Source organism: Pungitius pungitius, chromosome 3, assembly GCF_949316345.1.
Source record: "Pungitius pungitius chromosome 3, fPunPun2.1, whole genome shotgun sequence".
NCBI classification, from domain to species: Eukaryota; Metazoa; Chordata; class Actinopteri; order Perciformes; family Gasterosteidae; genus Pungitius; species Pungitius pungitius.
The window spans coordinates 18,921,058-18,943,342 of record NC_084902.1 but is presented as its reverse complement, the minus strand read 5'-3'; the positions used below and the strand labels follow the sequence as shown (position 1 = coordinate 18,943,342).

Below are 22,285 nucleotides of genomic sequence, written 5' to 3'. Positions count from 1 at the left end.
TTTGCCCTTTTGAAGTGAGTGTGTTTTAATAATGCTACTTTTGGGGCAACAGAACAGGCCTCAAAGTAAGACTACCCCCCCCCCCCTTTTTTTTCTTCATTCGCTCTCCTGCTTTAATCCCTCCCCCCTTTCAAATGTCTGGGAAACTTGGACTATGAAGGGATGAATGTTGGAAAGTGGAGATGGACTGATAGCGCTTTGCCAATGTTGGTCAGTTACCAAAGAGTTATTTTAAGTAGCAGGCGTGACACTTTTAAATGCTGGTGCCAATCTAAAAATATATCTTGATACTTGAGAGTGACAACGATGTTATTTAACAAGAGTGACCGACGTGTAAAGAAAAGTGCCTGATTTAAATCATAGAATAAAATTAAAAACTTTTAAACAGGCTTCATCTATACTTTAAATGAAATTCAGTAGAACTAGTGTGAACAAAGCAACAAAGCGAGGGATTGAAGAATACTGATATTAAAGGAAAGAGTATGCGTTTTATTAATTTTAATTTTTTGAATGCCGATATTTCTTTAATACATATACTACAGCTCACGGCAGGGTCTGTCCACGGTTCTGAGCTGAAATGACTTCAGATGTACGCTGTAAGGGGACTACTTGATGACTTGCGCAAAACAGTTTGAACAGCATTTGACATACTAACATCCTATTTTTACAATCAGTCTTTTTTGTGTGTGTGTGTGTGTGTGTGTGTGTGTGTGTGGACAACGTGTGGGAGTTCTCCGGTCTGAGGACATCTTTCCAGAAAAGGGATTCCACTGTCAGAGACAGTTGTGACACCCTGACACCCGCCCACTGGCTACTTTCTGCGGGTGTGATTTCTTGTTGATGTTGTGTCTCTTCATGAAACGTTTTGGTTTGAATGGTTCATGACCGAAAGGCTGCTGTAGGGATGTTTCCCTCTGACAGGAGTCTCCCTTCAGGACATCTTTCTGCTCGTTAAAACCTCAATCCGAAAACATCTTCGGAAGTCTAGTCAAAACCATAAAGTATTCCCTCGCTGAGACATTTTTATTCTTGTCTTTCGTACTCGGCCTCCCTCCCCCCCCCGCGGCTCACAGCTGCAACATCACCCTCAGGTCCAAGGTCCCTTCTAATTCCCTGAGTTTCGCTCAACACGTCACCTGCCTCACCCGCTGCTCTCCGCTCCCCCTTTCTTTTGACTGAAATACCCCCTCTGGCAAAACAATTCAAATAAGACACAGTGTCTGTGTGGACACACACACACAGTCTTCAGAGCTTGTCCTATCGCACGTTGGCTCCTCATTGGAAGCCTCCTGCTTGTATTGGATGCAAATTGGGTATTAAGAGAGGGGAGAGAAACACGAGATAGCGTGACACGGAGCGGCTGAGGAGAGAGAAAGAGCGCGAAGGACAGAGTGAAAGGCTTAACGCGAGAAGGGAATGCAAATGCTGTTGAGACAGGGAGCGATGGGTGGACGGACGGATGGAGGGGAGCTGGATGGATGGTTGGATCGGGGGGAGAAAGGGAGATGCGGGTCAAATGACAGTGTGACTTTTTGGCAGGGTTAGAGTTTTTCTCTGGACGACGGCGACGGAGACGGATTTGCATTGATGGATCTTCTTTCCATGGGGATGTCATGTATCAGTGCTCGGGCACATCACGCCCCGGTCATTAATCAAATCACGGCCTCCGTCTGGAGCTATCTTTCTGCCAGGCGCGCCTCATCGGTCTCTCTCTCTTTGTAGTCGCCTCGCTCAGCTTTTTTTCGTTCAGCCTAAATGTCATCATCTGATTCCTGATGTAAATACTAAAATCATAGTACATGAAGTAGCTATCTATATGAATGTAAGTGCCAGCACAAAAATGCATGCACCCTCTTTTTGTGTTTGATGAAGCACAGGGTAGCCCTGATTTCCACTCTCGGCCAAATATGGTCATCGGCGCGCCCTTATTCACTTGTTTGCATATGTCTGCTCTGTGACGCTCTATGAAAATATCAGCAAACAAGTGCATTTTCACAGGATTGCTCTTTATTTATTAGGGAGTAGGCCTGTGCTCTCAGAACAGGAAACGATAGTGTGTATCCCAATTTCAGTTTCATCCCTTTTAGATCTCTTAGACTGATTGACATTTCAGATTAAGGTTATGAACCATCTGTGTGTCCGTTTGTTTTCGCAGTCCAAACAAACCTTTGACTTTCATTTTATGATGCAGATTTGTTATTAAAGTTGTTTCAAGTCAAACTCGGGGGATAGAAGCTTTGACCTCGTCTTCATCGATGGCCTCCATACTGAACTCTCACAACTACACAAACACGTGCACGTCACACATGCACGTCACACATGCACGTCACACAGCATGCTGTCTGTCTTTCAGCCATCCGAGCTTTCTTCCCACATATCGTCTCCTCCCGGTGCGTGACCTCTACCACGCACCACATCAACTTGTCTCCTCTGTCTTCACTGGGGGGGGTTATGACAGTTTTGGACCGCTTGGCCTTCAGTGACAGCACGGTATGCCCGTTTTATCAACGTCAGCCCAAACCCCCCCCCCCCCCTTTTGCGTCTCTGTCCAGCTACACCTGTTCTACAATCCACAAGATTTTTAAGGGGGGGCACTAGGGAAGTAAATCAGTCATCAGGGGTTGAAATAAAAAGGTGATTGAATTTCTAGCACTGAATATGTATGCATTAAATTTTCTACCTGAATGTTTTTCAACATTAAAACACTGCAAAAAAATTTGACCTAAAAATGATCAAATTAAAATATTCGGCCGCAAAAGAAATCACGGTTACAATATTCAACCCAAAAACTTCAGCCGTGAGACACCAACATCCGGGACACTAAGGAAGAGCAATCGATTCTAGATTCAAGATCAGGAGCGTGCGTCAAGCTAAAGGAGCGAGGAACCAATACAACTTGGGCTTTAACTCTTCTTTATGCCATCAGTGTGGCAACGTATGAAGAAACACATAAAAGAACATATAATGTTCACCCTGAACCAAAACGTTTGCTTGCCACTGACGATATACAACTTTATTCCAAGTATAAAAATCAGCTAAAAATCCAATAAGCTCGGTTGGCCGAGTGTGTAACGCAGCCACTTTTTGCGGTGTTTTAATGTTAAAACATTCTGCTACATAATATCAATGCATAAATATTCAGTGCTAGAAATTCAATCACCTTTTTATTTCAGCCCCCGATGACACAGATTTACTTCCATAGGGCACCGCTGATAATGCAGCAGAGCAAAAGTGAAATGTCCATTTCGAATAAGGATGCTAAATTTATCGAGACCCCTGCCCCCAATCCTCACCCTCCCCTCATAGCTGAAGCACCATTATGGCTTTTCAGGCTGCTTCCTGCGCAGAACCCCCTCACCCCTCTCGTCCATCCTGCCCCCCCAGCACAAAAGGTCGCCGCTCAGGCTCTAGGGGTGTAGCACTTTTGAAAAGCGAGGGGCTTTCAGGAGCTGCCCTGGTACAGGCCGCTGTTAGTCTTACCAAGAGAGGAGCAGAAGGGAATGAAGGACAGGTTTGTGTAATGTTTTCCTCCTCCCCCCCCCCCCCACACCTCCCTCAGAAGGTCACGCGGCATTGTTGGCTAGCGGAGGTCTAAGAGACAGCCCTTTTAGAGGACCACAAAGCGAAGGTTTGGCAGGACTAATGAAACTCAGAGGTCCACATAAATGATCTAAAAGACCGGACCAAAACACTCAGCGGTCCCTTTCCGCTCGCATTCAGCCTCTTCTTGATCGCTCCCTCCCAATAATGACAAGGCTCTCTCCTCCTCTACCTTTATTGTAACCTTTGATGTGGGCCTTATTTCCTTTGTCTCTGTGTGCCCCCCTCCCTCCTTTTCATTCCTTTGTGTTACGCAACTGTCACTCATCTATTAAGGTAACAAATGGAACAAGGGAAACATTCAGCAAGCGTATTGTGGTGTACCCACAGGTTTGCTCTTTATTTCTTTTGAAAGCACTTGAACTTGGAATTTTCCTTGGCCTGCCCATCAGGGTACACTCTTTTGTTGTATCTTTTATCACAGAATTGCATGGACATATTTGTTTGTTAATCCGCAGTTCTCCTCCCACTGTAGTGCAATGTTTCTATTTTTTATTCCCCATTGTATTACAATGAATGAGGTGATACACCTTGGTAGCTTTACCTGCCAAAGATGATCTTTGCTAGTCTTGTAAATATATAGTGTTGAAATGCGTCGTCTCCAGTGAGCCGGAGGCCGAACTGAACGTGCTAAGTGAGTTTCCTGCCGTCCTGCTTCAGTTCATTAGGTCTTTAAGAAGCCTTTTGACATGCTCTGATTAGGTCTGGCTGGAGCGGCATGGGATATGTGATGCGTTTCCTTGGATCATCTCTCTCTGTGTGTGTGTGTGTGTGTGTGTGTGTGTGTGTGTGTGTGTGTGTGTGTGTGTGTGTGTGTGTGTGTGTGCGTGTGCGCGCGCGCGCGCGCGCGCGCGCGCGGGGAGGAGGTTGAACCAGTGTGTAGGGCCTGTTGATTGGCCTTGATTAACAGACTACAACTACAAGGCACTAGTAAAGCAAGAGCATTTGTAATGTAGCATCTTGAGCTGGTTATTTCCAATCATTCCACATGAGGCCTTGAACCAGAGACAGATGCGGTGTATAGCGCTTAAATCCATGAACGGGCCACGACCAGGTGCTCCTTGCAAGATTCCTGACAGAGGAGTGAAAAGAATATTGAGAAGACTTGTCCAAGAGCCAAGGAGTACTCGTGGAGGAGTTCAGAAAGACTCAGCCGCTATGCACGCTCACCACGCAAGACTCCATTGTTGAAGAAAAGGAGTGTTGAAGTCTAAAGTTTGCTGCGGAACATTTAGACAAGATTCAACATTAAGATTCAACATTTGAAGACTGATTGTGTGGAAGAAAATGCCAAAATCACACAGGTCTGAGCAATGCTTGTGCCTAGTTTGTCCACACCCTCATTGCCAACAAAGGCTTTTATATCAAGTATTAAATACGTTTCAGTAAGCGTGTTGAATACTTTTTCGCTGTGTCAATCCATTTTATTACACAAAACTTAATTTCAGAACTTGTTTGTTTTGGAGTTACATGTATGAATTACTTGTGTTGTTACTGACATCTGGTGAAAATGTAATTGATAGCAACTTTTAGAAATATTTCTTCTGAGAAAGACGGTAAAGTGTTCCATATTTATTTTACCTGTCGCATGTATATATGTAAACCTCGTATCTGCAGACATTTCCTGGGAAGGCTCTTGATTGCATAACTTGTGTGTACATATCATACCTGTTATGTTCCACTTAACATTATTTATCTGACCTTGCTGTACAGGGATCATCCAGTAATGTGAAAGGACTAATTGTATATTTCTGTGTGTCCAGCCAAGCTGAGCAGCCAGGATTCATACAACAACTTCACCAACAACAACATGGGGAACCCTCGGCTCTCGGCACTGCCCAGCCTCACCGTGGTGCTGCCTCTGGCCCAGATCAAGCAGCCCATGACCCTGGGCACCATCACCAAACGCTCCGGGTAGCTAGCGCACACACACACACATTCCCAGTCACACATACAGACATGCTAGCCTAAGCTTTGGATCTCCACAGAAAGTCCAGACTTACATGATTTAAATAGGAAAGGAATATATAAATGTCATATGCATTACCCAGAATTCGTCAAACGAGCAAAACTATAACCCGCTATCCCAATGCAAATTATAGACTAAATATCACAAATATAAAATTATCTCAAATCAATCACTTAATCAATGACTTGGTGGGACATGTCTCAGCGCCTTGGTGTTCCTCCATTCACTCATTCGATTCTTCACATATTGAGCAATTTTAGGCCATTTTTATTTAAAGTATAGTATAGTATTAGTATTATATTACCCTATAAAGTAGCTGCACATACAAATAAGTGCTTACTGTGTTTTTTTGTGTTCATTTTCAATGTGTATATATTGTCAATCAATCATTGACAGTGTATCAACTGCTTCCTAATGATACATATAAATTGTTCCATTATTTCTATTTGATGAAAATACAAGAGAAAAATGAGTTAAAATTGCCTGCGCAATGCTCTTATTATATTTTATATTTTACATCTTCTGACAGAACTAGGAAAAGTCATTTATATATGTATATGTACTCATCTTGATATCATTGGTGACCCTTTCAAGAATCCAGGTACAACGCGCCACAGAATTATCCATTTAAAGCCTTCAAATGTGTAAATGGGTTATTGGCAACCTCACTAACTCTTCTATCTTTACAGTTTGGCCACTGTTAAGGAAAATTTAAATCCCACTGTATTACATCCTAAACCTCAGTCTGCGATTCGCTGTCTTTTTCCATTAATCACATTGTAAAAACAGTGTATTGTGTCAACAGTAGCCGAGTGGAGGCCAAAGCTTCTCTCTCCCACCAGCTGATGCTCATGGACTCTTTTTGTCTCAGCCCACCACTTTTTTGCATAGGGTAATGAAGCAGAACACACATGCGGACTTGGTCTGAGGGCTGTTTGGAAAGCAGATAAAACAGATCATGCAGAAATAAGAACCCTAAAATCGTATTTAAGGCGTATTAAATGCAGTGTAACCCTGTTAGCTCCCTCTTTTTCTATTTCACCTGGACCTTCGCCATGCATTGAAATGATGTAGTTTTAAGACCATCGGCTTAGCTAAGTGCATTTACATGCAGTACAGGTGGCTCCACAAATACGGGGAGATTTTAATATTTTCATTTAAATGTAATTTTCATGCCCTGTTTGAATGGTAAATGATGATTCCAACAGACGGCGAGGGATTTTATTCCCCGTGATATTTGATGAGTGAACTTTGAAGACGAAAATAGAGGGACCTGATTGTTCAACATGGGCAATGTCACGCTATTTTCCAAATCATTATTCGTTATTATTGGACATGGCTACAATCCGAAGCCCAAGGTGTATTGGGTGCTCGCTCCTTTTATTTGACGCACGCTCCTGATCTTGAATCTAGAATCGATTGCTCTACCTTAGTGTCCCGGACGTTGGTGTGCCACGGCTCAATTTTTTGGGTTGAATATTGTAACCTTTATTTCTTTTGCGGCTGAATATTTTAAGTTTTTTTTTTTAGGTTGAATTTTGTTTTAATGTTGAAAAACATTCAGAAGGAAATTTTAATGCATACATATTCAGTACTAGTAATTCAACCTTCTTTTATTTCAACCCCCAATGGCACAGATTTACTTCCATAAGAAAAGAAAAGAAAGTGCGAGTATGAGGTATTTATGTAAGACCCAAGTGGTGGCTTTTTCTTTTTAAAACATTCACAAAGCCAGTTTACAAGACTTTTTTTTATTGTGTAGGTTTATATGAGAAAGACAACTTTGAGGGATGCAATTTTATAAAATAAACCTCATTGAAATGGCTGAAACAGATCTTTGGAGGTGAGCTTTGAGTTGTGCTGCAACAATACGTTGCAGTTTCTTTGACTTTGAAGGCCAAAGCCTGTTTCAATACTGGTTGCCCTTAAATCCGGCTGCCATGTCTCAACCAGTTTAGGCCCAGTTTGCTGTAATGCCAGATTCAGCCCAGGTCTGGCAGCCATCAACGGGCCAGAATCCGTTTTAGTGCTGGTTGCCGATAAACCTTGTGGCCATGGCTGAGCCAGCATAAGGCCATGCCTGTAACAGCTACATCTGGGCCAGATATGGCAAAAATGAATTGGGCCAAAGCTGGCTCACATCTGGCCGCATCGAGTCGGAACACAGCCGAGCTAGCCGACACTGGTCACATACAGCTGCTAAATATCAGCAGCTGTATGCCTACTCATCTATCCTACAGTTTGATCTATCTATTGATAAACTATCGGTGATATCTTTCTACAGACCACATTTAGATGTTTTCTGCTATTTAGAATAGAATGGCCTAAAGTAGGTGAAAATCAATCATATAGAGAAGAACAATCTTTTTTGAATCATTGAGGTGGATTTTTTGTTCAGTTTCATATTGGTGAAAATTAAGATTTAGTTTCTTCTAGTGTCTTGAGGCCACATTTATTGCACGGCAAACAAACATTTAAATATGGTCAAAATAGAATTTAGAATGTAAAGAAAGAAGGTTCGTGTATGGGGGACTGGATGAGGTTGTCTACACTGACTGTGCTGATGGTGACAGTCACCCAAATCAACTCATTTTTGGACAACAATTTACCTTGGGCTAAGCCACGCCTACTTCTACTTTATCAATTGGTCAGAGCTATGTTACCATAGAGCCCACACTGCTAATATCTGCACTCAGCAAACAAATATGAACTTACATTTGTTATAGAAACAAATGCAATTTCAGAGGCAAAAGGTTCCACAATGGGCTTTTAAAGGCTGTCAGGGTGGCAAACTGACTCAGCAGTGTACATATCGTATACATCTTCTTACAACCTCTCTGGGAAACGAATGTCCCTTTCAGACAACGTTTTACCATGGCTGGGTCTAAATGCCCTGAAACAGCCTAAAATTGAAGGAGTTGGGTATACGATTGTCTAACCCTGGTTGAAATTGGCTAATGCTTTACGTCTTGCCTTTCTTCCTGGGGCGGGTCTTAGCACATGTTTGGGTGACATGAAAAAAATATGAATTATCCCTGCTAAACATTTCTTTGCGTAAGGATTCTGTAAATATGCCACATTTCTTTCATTGTTCCCAGTAAAACACTGCTCCGTATCATCAAGCCTGCTATGTGCCAGCGGATGCCTCACGATAAATGCATCAGGACATGCAGCTGTGCAGTCTGCTCCTACGTGCACGAGGATGCCCACTGCTGCATCTCACACACACACACACACTGAGTGAAGCAACAGGTTTGGCCCCTAGAGTTAGGGAGTGATATCATATGCTTTCACTCTATACTTGCACAGGAGTACCCGGGCACCATCTGTCTAGTCGGTGCAGCCGGTGCCCTGTATGTACAAAGTGCGTTGTGGGTGTGTGGGTGCTAGTGAGAGAGAGAGCGTCCAGCAGCTGTATTTACACCTGTATGGGCAGATCCCTGTTGGCAGGATGGCAGAGGAACACACCAGCTGCTTAACCTACATTCCTACCAGGCTGTCTTTGTGTGCACTGGGCCTTGTGACACACACACATGCACGCACACAGATAGCCACGTTGGTGAGGCTTGCACCCCCTTTGTAGGACCGGGTTCTCTGCGGGGGGGGGTACCGTCATAGACCCCTGCATGCCCACAGACCACTAATGTGCAAAATGCTGCTCTTTTATCTTCAGTAGACTTACATTTTTAACATCAAAGGAAACCTCAACGAGTTCAAGACCCCTCCTTTTTTAACTTGGATTTTAGTGTCCTCCCCCTGTCGAAGGGAGTTAGAGTCGGATGTGGCCATGCATCCGCCTGATAACCCCGCCACCCCTCCTCCTTGGGTTCAGGTCAGGGAGTGGAGGAGCACAGCCAAGCTTCTGCTTGTCCTCACATCTTCTCCTTGGAGTCTCCTGAGCGAGAATAGAAGAGGTCGCTTCTCACTTTGCCTCTGGTTTCTCCTCAGCCCCATTCGGCCCCCGATGAATTAAATCCCATAGACGAAAAAGAACTTGCTTCAAAAAGTATGAAGATTCACTCTCGGTGAAATCACCGGTCACCGTTGGAACTTAATCCGTGAAAAGGATTAACAGAGAATTATTCAAACAGCAAGCGGCAAGGAAAGTCTACTTGTCCGGGGTAGTACGAGGATTTAACTTGTCAAAATGCCCGAGTGATACATTTGGGATTTGTGGGCAGACAAACCATTGCACACTTATCCCATCTACACACTGTCTGACTTTAATACAGACAAATGAAAATCCAAATGGAAAGATTGTCACACACTTAACACAACACCCCCCGCCCCACGAGCAAATCCCGCTCATGACATTTCAAGGCAAATGCAGACGAGGTAACGAAACAACAACAGCGAGCAGATAGATGAGACCCTTTGAGCCGCTGCAGATGTGCCCTCAGATTACTCTAATACCTATGCATGTATGCGTGAGCCAGCCCAGTGCTCGGCCATTGTCTTACAGAGCCGCAGCGAGGGAGGGGCTTTAAGAATGCGATGCCGACGTGACATGGCGGCGAGACTAAACCACTGGCACAAATCACCTCGGTCCCCTCCCACTTTAATGGCCCAGGCAGAGCTGATATTCGGGCCAACAGATTAAGAGATGAATGTGTGAACGATTATTCTCTAGGAGCGGGGTCGTCGCCCTCACAGGTTGATTACGCCCCCGCCTCCTTCGTCTTTTCCTGCCTCTTCTTAGTAACACACCCACTCACAGTCTCAGGGCCCTTTTACTCCACTGAACCACGTTCAACTCATATTTTCAAACATTCCGCTGACCTGTGTGGTATTGTTCTCCATCAAACCTGCTGGATCAGGCAGTGTGTCACATAACCAACCCTTTCTACAGTGTGGTTACAGCGGTTAACTGCCAGCTCGACATAGTTGACAATTATCTTAACCTGATCCTTTCCTTTTATTCTAAGGCAGTTATTCCAGCCTGGTCCTCTAAAATGGCATTCGCCTTACTGACTGGCGTTTTTGAGTGCAACCTTTATTTCCACCTGGATAGATCGTCGACTTCTAGCATATTTTAATGTGTAACTAGAGAATAACTCGCTTTAGGGTCCAGCATCAAGTGGCCATTAACTTGCGCCTTAACTCCATTATTTAAAAAAAAAACTTTTTTAGAGGGATGAAGAGTGTGTGTTTGATGTGTGAAAGTAGCATTTGTGTTAAGAAAGGTGACCGCTTTTTGCAGCACTGCATTTATGTCCTCTACAAATAATATTTTGACGTTTTGTTTAAGTTGTCTCCTGGTCCACACCACAGACATTCTGCTGTAAACTCCCGGCGGCTGAACCATTCACCTGACTACTAAACCTAAGGGAAACACTAAGCCAGAATGCTCCTAATATTGTTTCGAACCGGGTATTTAGTTTTTCTCCAACTACTTCCATTACTCCATTAGCCACCAACAATAAATTCCACCAACAATAAGTTCCAAAGAAGTAGGATGTATACATTCAAAGTGGCGTCTTGTTAACCCCAAAGCTTACTTGGCCTTTGCTACCCTCATGGAGAGCTCACACTATAGGTCCATCACTCTCTCATTGGAGTCCATCCATTTACTCAGCTGGAGACCCAGAGGGTGGGCTCACTGTGTTCGATAGGCTCAGTGGAGACCGTCCCACCCCCCTCTGCGACTCTCTGATAAGTGGCAGATTACCAGTGGCCTCCATTACACCAACCAGCATGTTCGTTTCTCAACTTGCGCTCCAGGAGTAAGACATTCCGCGGCGAACTGTTGCTCCCTGTCTCCCAGAGGAACATTTTTCTACACATCCATGTACCAAGACTAATTGAAGACTGTGTGCTATCGTAAGGAGGGCCCGGGCGGATGCAGCGAAAGCGATAAAATAAAGAAGTGCTGCAGAGTGCTTTGGTTGGCCGGAGACTCTGTTTTTCATGACTGGGGGGTGGTGGGGGTGGGGGCTGGTGGGGACAGAGTTCAGTCTCATCGGACCTTTATTGCTGTAGGGAAAAGGCTTATTTACTGTAAACTGTTTACGGAGCTCTGTCACTATCTCTGGACATGCAGAATAAACACAGGAACACACTCCCACTCCTAATGTCTTGTAAACACGAGAAACACGCACAGACTGACAGACAGACAGACACACACACACACACTGTGTACTAACATAATCACAGTGCACACATTGGCCCACACACACATTCAAAAGACAATGCATGGCCATAAATACACACTCTTTCTAAAAAAAGAAGTTGCACGCAAACACACAACGTCTTGTCCTAACAATGCCTGAGTGCTGTTAGTTTTATTGGTGTCCCCAGTTGTTATGGAACTTGGATAAACTCTTCATTCTTAAACTTTCTCAATCTCAACAATCAGAACTGTTTCCCATCATTTCCCTGTATCGTATTTAAAGGGTTGGATTTAGAGCTACATGTACCCAATCCCTTTAAAGTTAAGGGAGACATATGTCCGAGGGGGAAAAAAAGTCTGTGGACATGCTGCATCTGCCAAATATATGGTATCACACTTTACCGAGCAGCTTGAACAGATGAATCATCAAGCCGTCACGCAGGTTTTCAAATCCATCTCAGCGCACAGACATTCTGCTTCCTGCCTTGTGTTGTGCACTTAAACAGACACGTCAGAAAGTATGTCATGTGAAAAGTGTGTTTGCTCAAGTATGCTAGTTTTAATAATGGTTTTTCCGTCCATCTCTGTACCCCACCCCCTATCACCCTCCTCCCTTCCCTCATGAAGACCCTACCTCTTTGGGGCGGGATGTTTTGCCATTAAAACTCCATGGTGAGTTTTGCTCTTCCCCTCCTCGTCTCCCAGCATGCAACTGTATACGGCACACCTCTCATGGTCTCCTGGTATATATTTTCAACACATTCTGCAGTCACTCCTCAAAGCTGAAAAGGAGTGGGGGGATGGGGGGGGCGGGTTTATGTTCCCTTTATGTCCTTTTTTTGCAAACCCTACAATTTGTTTCTGTGTATGTTGAACTTCAGGAGTAGGGTGATTCAACATGTTGTGTGAAAGCCTCTTTGATAATGAAGCAAACAGAGAATTTACATTTTATCACCTGAAAGAACAAATGCTGCCAACATATAAGTGAATGCTTCTGGTCTGTCAAGGAGACATATTGTGGGGCTTGAGGGAAAAGCAATAGCGCTTCTTGGCTGCTTGCCATTTGTCTTTTCCTTTCTCTCTTTCGACCAGTGGCTCCTAAACGGGGGGGGGGGGGGGGGCTTCATCATCAACCCACACATACACACCGGTAGAAAAATATAAAATAAAATGATAACAAATATGTTCTAACCACCAGAGCAGCTTGTGTTACAGAGAGAGAGGTTTAGACCCAAGAATACAGTTTTTGTGTGAAGCACACAGTAATTGTTTCTTAGTATATTCTGGTAATATTTGTAACCGTGTCTAAAGTGGAAATGTGACTCCTACAACATTTGTCTGACAAAGGACTAAAGCACTCTGTTTTTTAACTGACTAATTTCCATTAAAGCTCCACTCATTACTAACTTATTGTAGTATGGTTCGATCAAATCACAATGTTTAATGTAAAAGAGCACTTTGTTTTGGTGATATGGCTGTTTTTTGTTTGGCCTTGTTTCCAGCCTCAGACAACAACAAAAAAAAACTCCAGTAACCCAAATATTGAGAAATTATTTCCTTAAGATTTCAGACCTTGGAGTTGCTGCTGCTCTCCAAAGTAAAAAAAAAAAATGTGGTCACAAATGTGCCAAAAATCAATTGAGCCAATCAGTGTGTAGGCAGGACTAAGAATGGATAAGTCACGTGAGCAAGAAACGGCCGATAAAAGTTATTACAACAAGGAACTTTTAAATGTTACAAAACTGTCTCCTTTCAATAATACTACCTTTATGTGTGTATATAGGTAAGATAGGGCCATCCGTAAGAAGTTGGTATTATTCGATATTGTTATTATTTTTAATGCCTGTCATCGGGGCCACCATGTTGGTTCTCCAGAATCTCGCTCAGCTCAGACCTCAAAAGGGCTTCTGAAAGAGACCGGCCCTCTGCACAGACCCACATCCAGCAGGGAGAAATGTTTAATACAATTTGAAGGCTAAAAATGAGGAAATTGCTACTTTCACCCTCTCATTTTGAGTTCAATTTCATCTTTTAATGTCCTTCACTGAGATTGAAATGTTAGAGGACACAGCATCTTCCTATTGGCTGCAGGCAAGTCTCTTTTCAACGCCGTCTCATGAAATCAGATGCTTACAAGCTTTTAGAAGAAGCCCCATTATGATAGACTCCCTTATGGAGAGATGACTGAGTGGCTCAGTGACTGAACTTTTCCCTTCCCGGTTCCCTGCTCTCCACCTCCTCCCCGCTGACTTCATTCACTTTAGAAAATGAATAGCATGTGGTGACTTCCCCAAGTCTTGGGTTTCGTCTTTTGTTGTGGGCAGTCACTCATACTTTTTAATTTGAGCTTTTTTTTCTTTATGTCTTCATCCACCTCCCGCTTAATCTAGGCCCTTAGTGATTTCAGAGCGTATACTTTTCAAAGGTACACATCATTAGCGCCGGAGTTTTGACCGCTAACATTTCAGCTCGTTAGACCTATATTGTTTCTCTAATAGTGTATGTCTTGAGACATGAGCAATGACTGCACTGGCCAATATCTACTTACCCCAGGTTCAGCGTTGTTTTATTTCCTTCTCCAGGCTCTGTGGACTTTATCATGACTCCTAACATTTCCGTTTCATTTTCTCACTAAGTGTTTTTGATTTTATTTGTACAGTCGGACTGCAAAGAATAATTAATAAACGTATGTCTAGTATGGCACACATAAAGAACAGGGAAAAGGAAGAGGTAATTGAAAATAGTTCCAGTTTCCACGGTAATGGCCCCTCTCCAATGTTCACTGCGTCTCCCCAGAGGTTGTCATTAGTGCCGTGTGTTCGACACAGCCCCAAGGCTGCCTCTTTTTCAAGGGCTGTTGTAAAATAATAAATGTGACGTTGAAGGATGTGTCCTCCACATGACTGCCCTCTCCCTCTCTCTCTCTCTCTTCCTTCCTGGTTGAATTCTTAATACCAGCTCCTTTTCTTATATGAATGAACCATATTGCCCAGAATCAGCACAACGGCTTCCGAAACAGCTCTTTTATCACCAGTCAGCTGACCAGTGTCAGCTCAAGTGAGCTCTATCATATTTGTTTACTGCTAGGGCTCTGAAAATAAATGGAAGCTGCCACCAGACTTCCATCCCCCCTCGGAGGCGCCTTGCGTTAGCCCCGGGCGTAGTAATGCGAAGGGACTTTGATGGTTGATGTCGGAGATTGAATTATGCCCTTGAGGAAAAGCTATTAGCTCAGAAAAGAGTCATCATTTGTTAAATTAAAAGTGGAAATGACATGAGTAGTCTTCAGTGGATTAAAGTTGCAAAAAGAAAATGGATTCCTATTCCTCATAAAGGGCAATTGTAGCCAACACAATGTGATTTTATATTTGTTTAGTAACCCCCCACAATAACAACAATCTTTTATTTTAGTTTCAGAATGCCAGTATTTTGTAACAAACTTACCACCCCCCAATGGTCCATTCCAGAAATCGTTCGCTGCCCTACATATGGAGAGCAGAACTAGGCCCCTTCCTTCTTTCGTGAGAGCCGAAACCTCAACACTTTTAAGCCACTTCAAGTGAGATCAAGAGGGAAAGGATGATTTAAAACGCAGGTGGTAGCTGAACCCAGAGGAGACGGGAACCGAGCTGTGATCTTTGGTCCAGTTTGGGAGGCATGCCACTGGCTGAGGCCTCTTCAAAGACGCCCAAATCCACCCCAACAGCTATGGGACCCGTGTTCTAGCTCGCTATCAAAGACTTACACATAGGAGTACTCTGTTATAGTATATATACTGTTGGAACCCTGTGGAAGATTCAGAGATAAAAGATGATGATTCTCAGAGACAGTAATTCTGTAAAACAAAAATGTCCTTTAATAAAGAGGTCAAGGTACTTAGGCCAACTTTACACCAAAGGTTCCTTCTGCTTTGGGTCTCTGTCAGTATATACTCCTTCACTCTAATTAGCTTAGTTGGGGATTCACTTCCTCTGCTCGGCTCCTCCCCCTGCTTTTCCATAAAGTGTGTGAGGTCATGCTACTCTAATGGCTCAATATATTAATCTTTATTTGCCTGTTCCTATCTTTCGCATTGCATTTTAGCTTTTAGTTTTCTTTAGTCTAGTCCAGGATTGTTGAGATTGAAAGGGAGAAAATGGGGGACATTTTAGTAAAAAAACAGTGGAAAGAGTTCCTCTTATCTAGCAGATTAACTGGACCAGTTTGTCAAATGCTTTATCTCCTTAATGCACATACAAACAAATAGGCCTGAGGAGGAGAAGGCAAAGGCAAAGACTTAGCCAACGCAATATCCTGAATGTGACTTTATCTCCCCTTCCATCTTTCTCTCACAGACTGGGCTTACTGTGGATATTTGGTTATTCAGCCTTCTACCCGTGACCCAGCACTAATACATACAAGCTACAAAACTTGTATGAAGGTCTTTCTTATGACTACCTTCATCACTTCCGATTTCCTGATCCCTCTTTCACATAGTGCTGGCCAAACAAAGACTTCAATATCTCGTTGCATCCAGGGAGTAATTTATAAGGCGCTGACAGTCTCAAAGAAGGCAAACAGAAAGAGACTGGTTGTTTCATAATTAGTTGGACTATAGGGCTATTGGCTATCACTGCAAGCAATACTATTGAACAACTGTCTTTCCTATAACCGTTTGTCTTATTCACAAATACCATCAGCTTTTCTCTGAGACTCATACAATTTTTTTGTCTAATTCTTTCTGTCCAATTGTCCGGTGGTAACCAAATACAGGCTGCTGATCTTCCACGATGGTTATTCAAACAATGTTAGAGCAAACTGTGCTTCCTATGGGATAGGGTCGATCAATTCCAATATCCAGCTTCTGATTCAAATATTTTGTGGCAAAGAGAAAACCTAACCCATGTGTTTCTTCTCTCCTCAATTTCTAGCTATAAATTGTACCAACAACTCCTAACTAATTTCATGTCATCAAACATTGTTTTGAAAGTTGTTAACTTTGTTGATTCCGAAAACTTTGTCTTTCACAAAAAATAAAAAAGACATTAAGAGTTCACCAATATTTTTCAAAAGGAGCATGACTTAAGTGGACATATATTAGCATATAACCTTGACCCTAGATTTCCACATCAAGACATATAAGGCATGTTTGCTTTCTACTTGAACGGCATAGTATTGAGTTAACAAATTGATTTCCCATTCGCAGAGATGACTGCAAACCCTTTTATTAGTACTTTAAGCCATATTTTGGCTGGCTAGTTGTCACAGACGCTATATTTATTAGTTTAGCATAAAGAATATCAACATTTTTTTGATCGATCACATCATCCTCGTTCTAACCCCCTTCCCCATCCCATGTGTTGGCTCATCCAAATGCTCCAAAAGTCACTTTTGCGTCTACACTGCTGACACACGGCGCAGAAATGTGCAGATGCTGTGCCTAAGTTGTTTAATGCTTCCAAAATCCTGGACCAAATGGAAAATCTGAAGCGCTGCATCAGTTTATTCCTTTTTTTAGTGAGTGTAGACAGCAGTAAGTGTGTTGCCTCCACGCCTGTGTGGTTAGCAAAGGTCAAGATTAAGCGTCCCTTTGGGAGTGTGTGACACACCGTCGTGAGTCTTCAAGTTCTGTGCACCTAATGCATGGTCTACTATGATCATGTTTTACTGTCCAGATTGGTTATAAGGCTGGACAATAACACCAGACCCAGCTACCGTTAGCTGATGGTTAACATATGGGGAGTAGTACTACAGCTGAAAAGCCTTTCTATGTCCGTTTATTCTCAAATAGTCCTGACATGCAAAATAATCCTGTAACTCTCAATAACATATTTTAATGCCGCCAGGGGAGGCAGTAGAGTAAGTACACATACCTACTATATATTACCATTTTAAGCTCTAACTTAATAAATGTAATAACACTGCAGTAAACAAGGCTGTGGGAACATTAGGACTAGCATGGCTGGCCAACCGGTGCACATTGTACCAATGCAAGCACGCTGGTGTGTTTATATGCGTTAGCGCCGTTCAGTTTGGTTTTCTTTAACAGACTGGACTACATGTTAGAGTATAGTTCTAGTTTAAGTGCACGTTAACGCTAGCACAGCGACAAAACAGTACCAGACAATGTTATTGTGGGTGTAACAAGGTAACGGGTACAAGATGAAATGTAAAGCTGCAGCTCATATTGACGGTTTATTTCACACAACATCATCACTGGGATTAGTCATTTTGAAAGCCGTGTAGTGTATCACTGGCATAATTAAGTAAAAGGTTTCAGTGTCTCTCTGTGGATGGGGTAAACATACTATATATGATCTCTTAAAAATAATAATAACATGATGCATCATAAGTTCAGCCAGGGCCAACTTGCCCCAATGGGTAACACTTTGTATGGGACCGTCTGCAGCGGCATTCCCACTACAATGGACACTGCACATGTTGAGTGAGGAAGGCTGTTTTGCCGTTGATCAGGGGAAGGTCACTAAGTAAAGAGCAGATTCACTAGGCCTTTTTTACCATGCTTTTCCTACTTCAACAAGTCGAACTGCCTCCATGGCACAAAAAAAGCTGATTTTTGTTTTGTTCTGACTATTTTGACAAGTAACAGAGCAAAATGACTTTTCTCGATACCAAGGGGAATGTTTAATTGCTTTTCAGTTTTCTCTGCTAAGCCCCTTGCATGCAAACTCTTCTATATAGGTGTACAGTTTGTTTACAGTATGTAACTTGTGTCAATGGTGTTCTATTTTCCCTCCTGAAGCAAAGCTAAGCCCCCGCCTCAGATCTCCCCAAGCAAGTCCAGTGGAGGAGAGTTCTGTGTGGCCGCCATCTTTGCCTCGTCTCGCTCCTGGTTCCTCACCAACCCCAACATGAAGAGAGAGAAAGGTTAGCCTTAGATGCATGTAATTTTTGACGTAACTGATTAAATGACTGGACATTTATCATGACCAAACATGATAAATGTCACCTGTACAAAAATGAGCTCATGAGTATTAAGTATTAGGCTATGCATCCTTCCCCCACATGTCTTCTATTGAAGTTCTGCTATGAGAGATGTAATCAAAAGAAAGGTCAACCGATAAACAAACTGACCCGCTACATTCAAGGAAGGAAAAATACCCAAAATTTCTACAGTAACAGTAAGTATTTGTACTTCGTTACTTGACACCTCTGATTGTGACCAATAGCACATGACTCCTATGAAAGGTGTGCCTACTCATAAATTGCAGCAAGATCTTTTAAGCCTTTTAACAACAAATCTGTTATACTCGTGGTTCCTGACCAAACACATCTTCCCCAAATTTCAATGGATACAACATCTTGACAAAAGTATAACTGCCTATGTTTTCTCCTTTCTTATTTTAATGAATGTTTTAATAATCATATTAAATAGCCGATGTTGTCTTATTTTCCGTTCCAATCATAGATCAGGCCAGGCAGTCTGTCGTCGACTCACTGTACATCATCAGTTGCTATGGTAACATGGTGGAGCATGTCCTGGAGCCACGGCCAATTAGCACTGCTCAAAAGATTAGTGATGACACACCTCTGGAGCTCAGCACCTGTCCAAGGGCCTGCTGGACTCTAGCCAGGTACCAATTTGTCGACCACCTGATACTTGAAAAAGTGCCTCCCATACGGTCTGCCTCATCGTGGATTTGTCTTTTGGAACAGGACTCCACAATGGAATGAGCTGCAGCCTCCCTTCAATGCCAACCACCCCTTGGTGTTGGCCTCAGACCTGGTGCAGTACTATCAGTATCATCTGGCTGGTAAGCGGCATACAAATATTCCTTCATGTGTTCATTGGTTTACATAAACAAGGCTATTCAGATGATCAAGTTCTGGTTTTATTGGATGCAAAGTAACATTTCAGGAATGTATATGTTTACGTATAAATACATAAGTCAGGCCAATACAATCAATGCATTGTGATGAGTTCGGAATTTATTTGTATTCGTTTTCATTCCGCATTACAACGCTGTTAAAACACCACCAAGTACTCTTTGAGCATGTGACAGAAATATAATCCTGTTAAAAGAAATACACAGGCTCAGGGCAGTTTTACAAGCCAAGCTTAAAAAAATAATAAAAATGACAGCGGAATAGCTTGCAGCAGTGTACATCCCTGGGAACCAAACAAATCTATAACCTCATGTTCTTTTGTCACTTATTTTTGGTCTCCTTCAGGCTCAGGCTCTGGAATTTTCTGTTTAAACCGATATCATGTAGCCTGACCTGTCAGAAGGTCAGAATACGATCACAAAGTCTGCCACAGTTTTCAGAAAGATTGTACATTTTACAGGGATAACTTTTCTTCGATATTTAAAGAAGTATGGAGAACAGAGACATTTCGGATAAATCATTTCAGCTAAATATGCTTAGGGGTCTCTAGTTTTTTTAATAGTTTTTTTCTTAATTCTGCACTCATCAACTGTTAATGCAAACATGCTATGTTAATGGTTAAACTTTTTCAATTCAACATTTTAACCTCACTCGCTATTGTTAAATTAGCTGGTCAAAGTACTATTGGTATTATTATTTTCAAACTGAAAATGGGGCTTTTAATACCTTGGCATTGACGCTATTGGTATATCAGCATGTGCTGTATAAACTATGTTGTTTATGTACCTATCATCAAAAATCTCTAACATGTAGGTCTGTGTATGTTTTGCTTGCACAGGCTAACGCAGGCCTGTTCTCTCCTCTATGTTCTGTATGCAGCATTAGTCAAGGGGGTGACCCCTATTCCCCGCTGATTATCCATGTTGGCTGTGTTGAAAGCCAGTCCACAGCCTCTTATTGGTGCCACATGCTGAGAAGAGACTTCTCCAGTCAGCAGCCATAACATGTCCTTTCTCAATAACTTTGGTGAAGGATACTTCCACCATTTCTACCCTTTCATATCTTCTGAGCCCTGCCAGAAGTCATTGGTCTTCTTCTGTTTGGTCTTTCACCTTAAATCCTTGCCGGCCGCACTACATGCCGCCTTCGGGGCAGGGTCGCACAATTTCTTTGAGATGCCGTCCTCAAACCAATTAGCTGACACCCTAAACTCTCTAATTCAATAATAAGTACAGAGCACTGAGCACTTTAGGTTGCCGTCTGAAAGGCCAATCTGCAAAAGCACACTGTGCACATGGATGGCCACACACGGAATCAATCCACCCCCTGGAACAGGCCGGCGTTTTGAGCTCGCTCCATAATTATAAACACACAAAATCTGTAATTAGCTCCTTCGGCTGCTCCGGGGCAAATGGTAGCTGTGTTTACTCTAATCTCTGTACTCGTCTCTGTTGACCACTGCAGTGCTCCAGGTCTAACTGGTAGGATATTTTCTCAAATTAGTGCTAATGGTCCCTCCTAGTGTCAGCGCGATAAGGACACGTTAGAGTGAGGGGCATGCGCGTCAGCTTATTCCACCATTCTCTCTGCCAGCCTGGGCAACGGAAGTGGCTGCATAATGAGAGAGATTCATGGCATTAACATTTACATCCAATTAACAAAAGCCAGATAACACTGCCGCGTCTCTTCATTCCCCCAAACCAGCCAAGTGTGAACTGATGGGAGGTCACGACGCCATAAGCATAATTGTTCAGCTCTCTACCCACTTCCTGTGCTCCTGCCATTTCCCTCGGGGCCGGCGTCCTAGACACCAACAGCACCGGCCGAGATGCTCTTGGAGTGCAACCTTCCACTTCTGCGCCTTTCACTGAGCACAAACTCTCCACATCCTCATTCTCAGCATGTGTCCCCTCGCCAGCCCTCTCTGCTGCCGCGTCCTGCAGGGCTTGGCAGCGCAACAGAGAAGTGATCCAGGAGAACGAGTCAATTTGACCTTAGGATAAATTACAGCACAGCCATGCGCCCCTTGTCGAATTGCCTCTCGCCGAACGTCTGCATCATGCCGCCGCAGATTAAACTAGAAAGACGCATAGTTTTTTGCAGGATAAATCGTGCTATCTAGGTCTGATTTGCATTGCACTTAAAACCATCACAAGAGAGAACAAGTAGCGAGAAAGGAAATATGAGGAGAAATACACCGGGGCGACACAGGCTTCCCACGCACCAAGGTAACAAGGCTGATTGTTGTCACCTACCTCTCCTCTCTCTTGCCGGGAAAAGTCAAAGAATGAGGGTAAGAGATTAACATCGCTCACAGCTAATTGTCTAACGAACAGATTCTGTCTCTAAAAAGGTGACACAAGGCAAAGAGGGTGCAGCGCTTGATTGGCAGGCCATAGTTTCTGGTCTCGTGGCTCTATATTGGATGACCCAGGCTGATTAAAAATGCAGTATGCAGGGAAAGGAATAGGAAAGGGAGAGGAAGGGCCGGGGTCAGGCCAGACCGGAGCCTCCAGGACGGGATGATAAAAGGCAGCAGTGGCGCCACTTCATGGTCACTATCTCCACCTGTCCATCTGTAGTAGCTACTGGCAGCACTCAGCCTCGCAGAGGACAGCAACTTGCAGCACTGGCCCGGAGAGATAAGGAAGAAGGAGACACACGTTATACAGTATACGCGCAAATAGAGGAGATGTAGTCGTTTGATCTAGCTGAATAAAAGCAGTCTGGAGCCAAGTTTTTAGTGTTTTGGGAATCCTCTATCTATAGCTACAGTGGAA

At 43.2% G+C, this 22,285-nt stretch overlaps 1 protein-coding gene across 3 annotated transcripts in view; it reads left to right on the top strand.

Moving 5' to 3' along the window:
• bcas3 (BCAS3 microtubule associated cell migration factor) overlaps window positions 1–22,285 on the top strand; it is a 260,468-nt gene that overhangs the window by 61,792 nt on the left and 176,391 nt on the right. For 2 of the 3 annotated variants that reach the window (XM_037479079.2, XM_037479096.2), the window contains exons 16-20: window positions 5,364–5,514; window positions 12,306–12,350; window positions 18,421–18,545; window positions 19,087–19,252; window positions 19,335–19,432. In XM_037479079.2, coding sequence (XP_037334976.2) covers window positions 5,364–5,514; window positions 12,306–12,350; window positions 18,421–18,545; window positions 19,087–19,252; window positions 19,335–19,432 — 585 coding nt within the window. The remainder of the gene's footprint in view (window positions 1–5,363; window positions 5,515–12,305; window positions 12,351–18,420; window positions 18,546–19,086; window positions 19,253–19,334; window positions 19,433–22,285) is intronic. The other variant, XM_037479089.2, reaches the window with a different exon arrangement.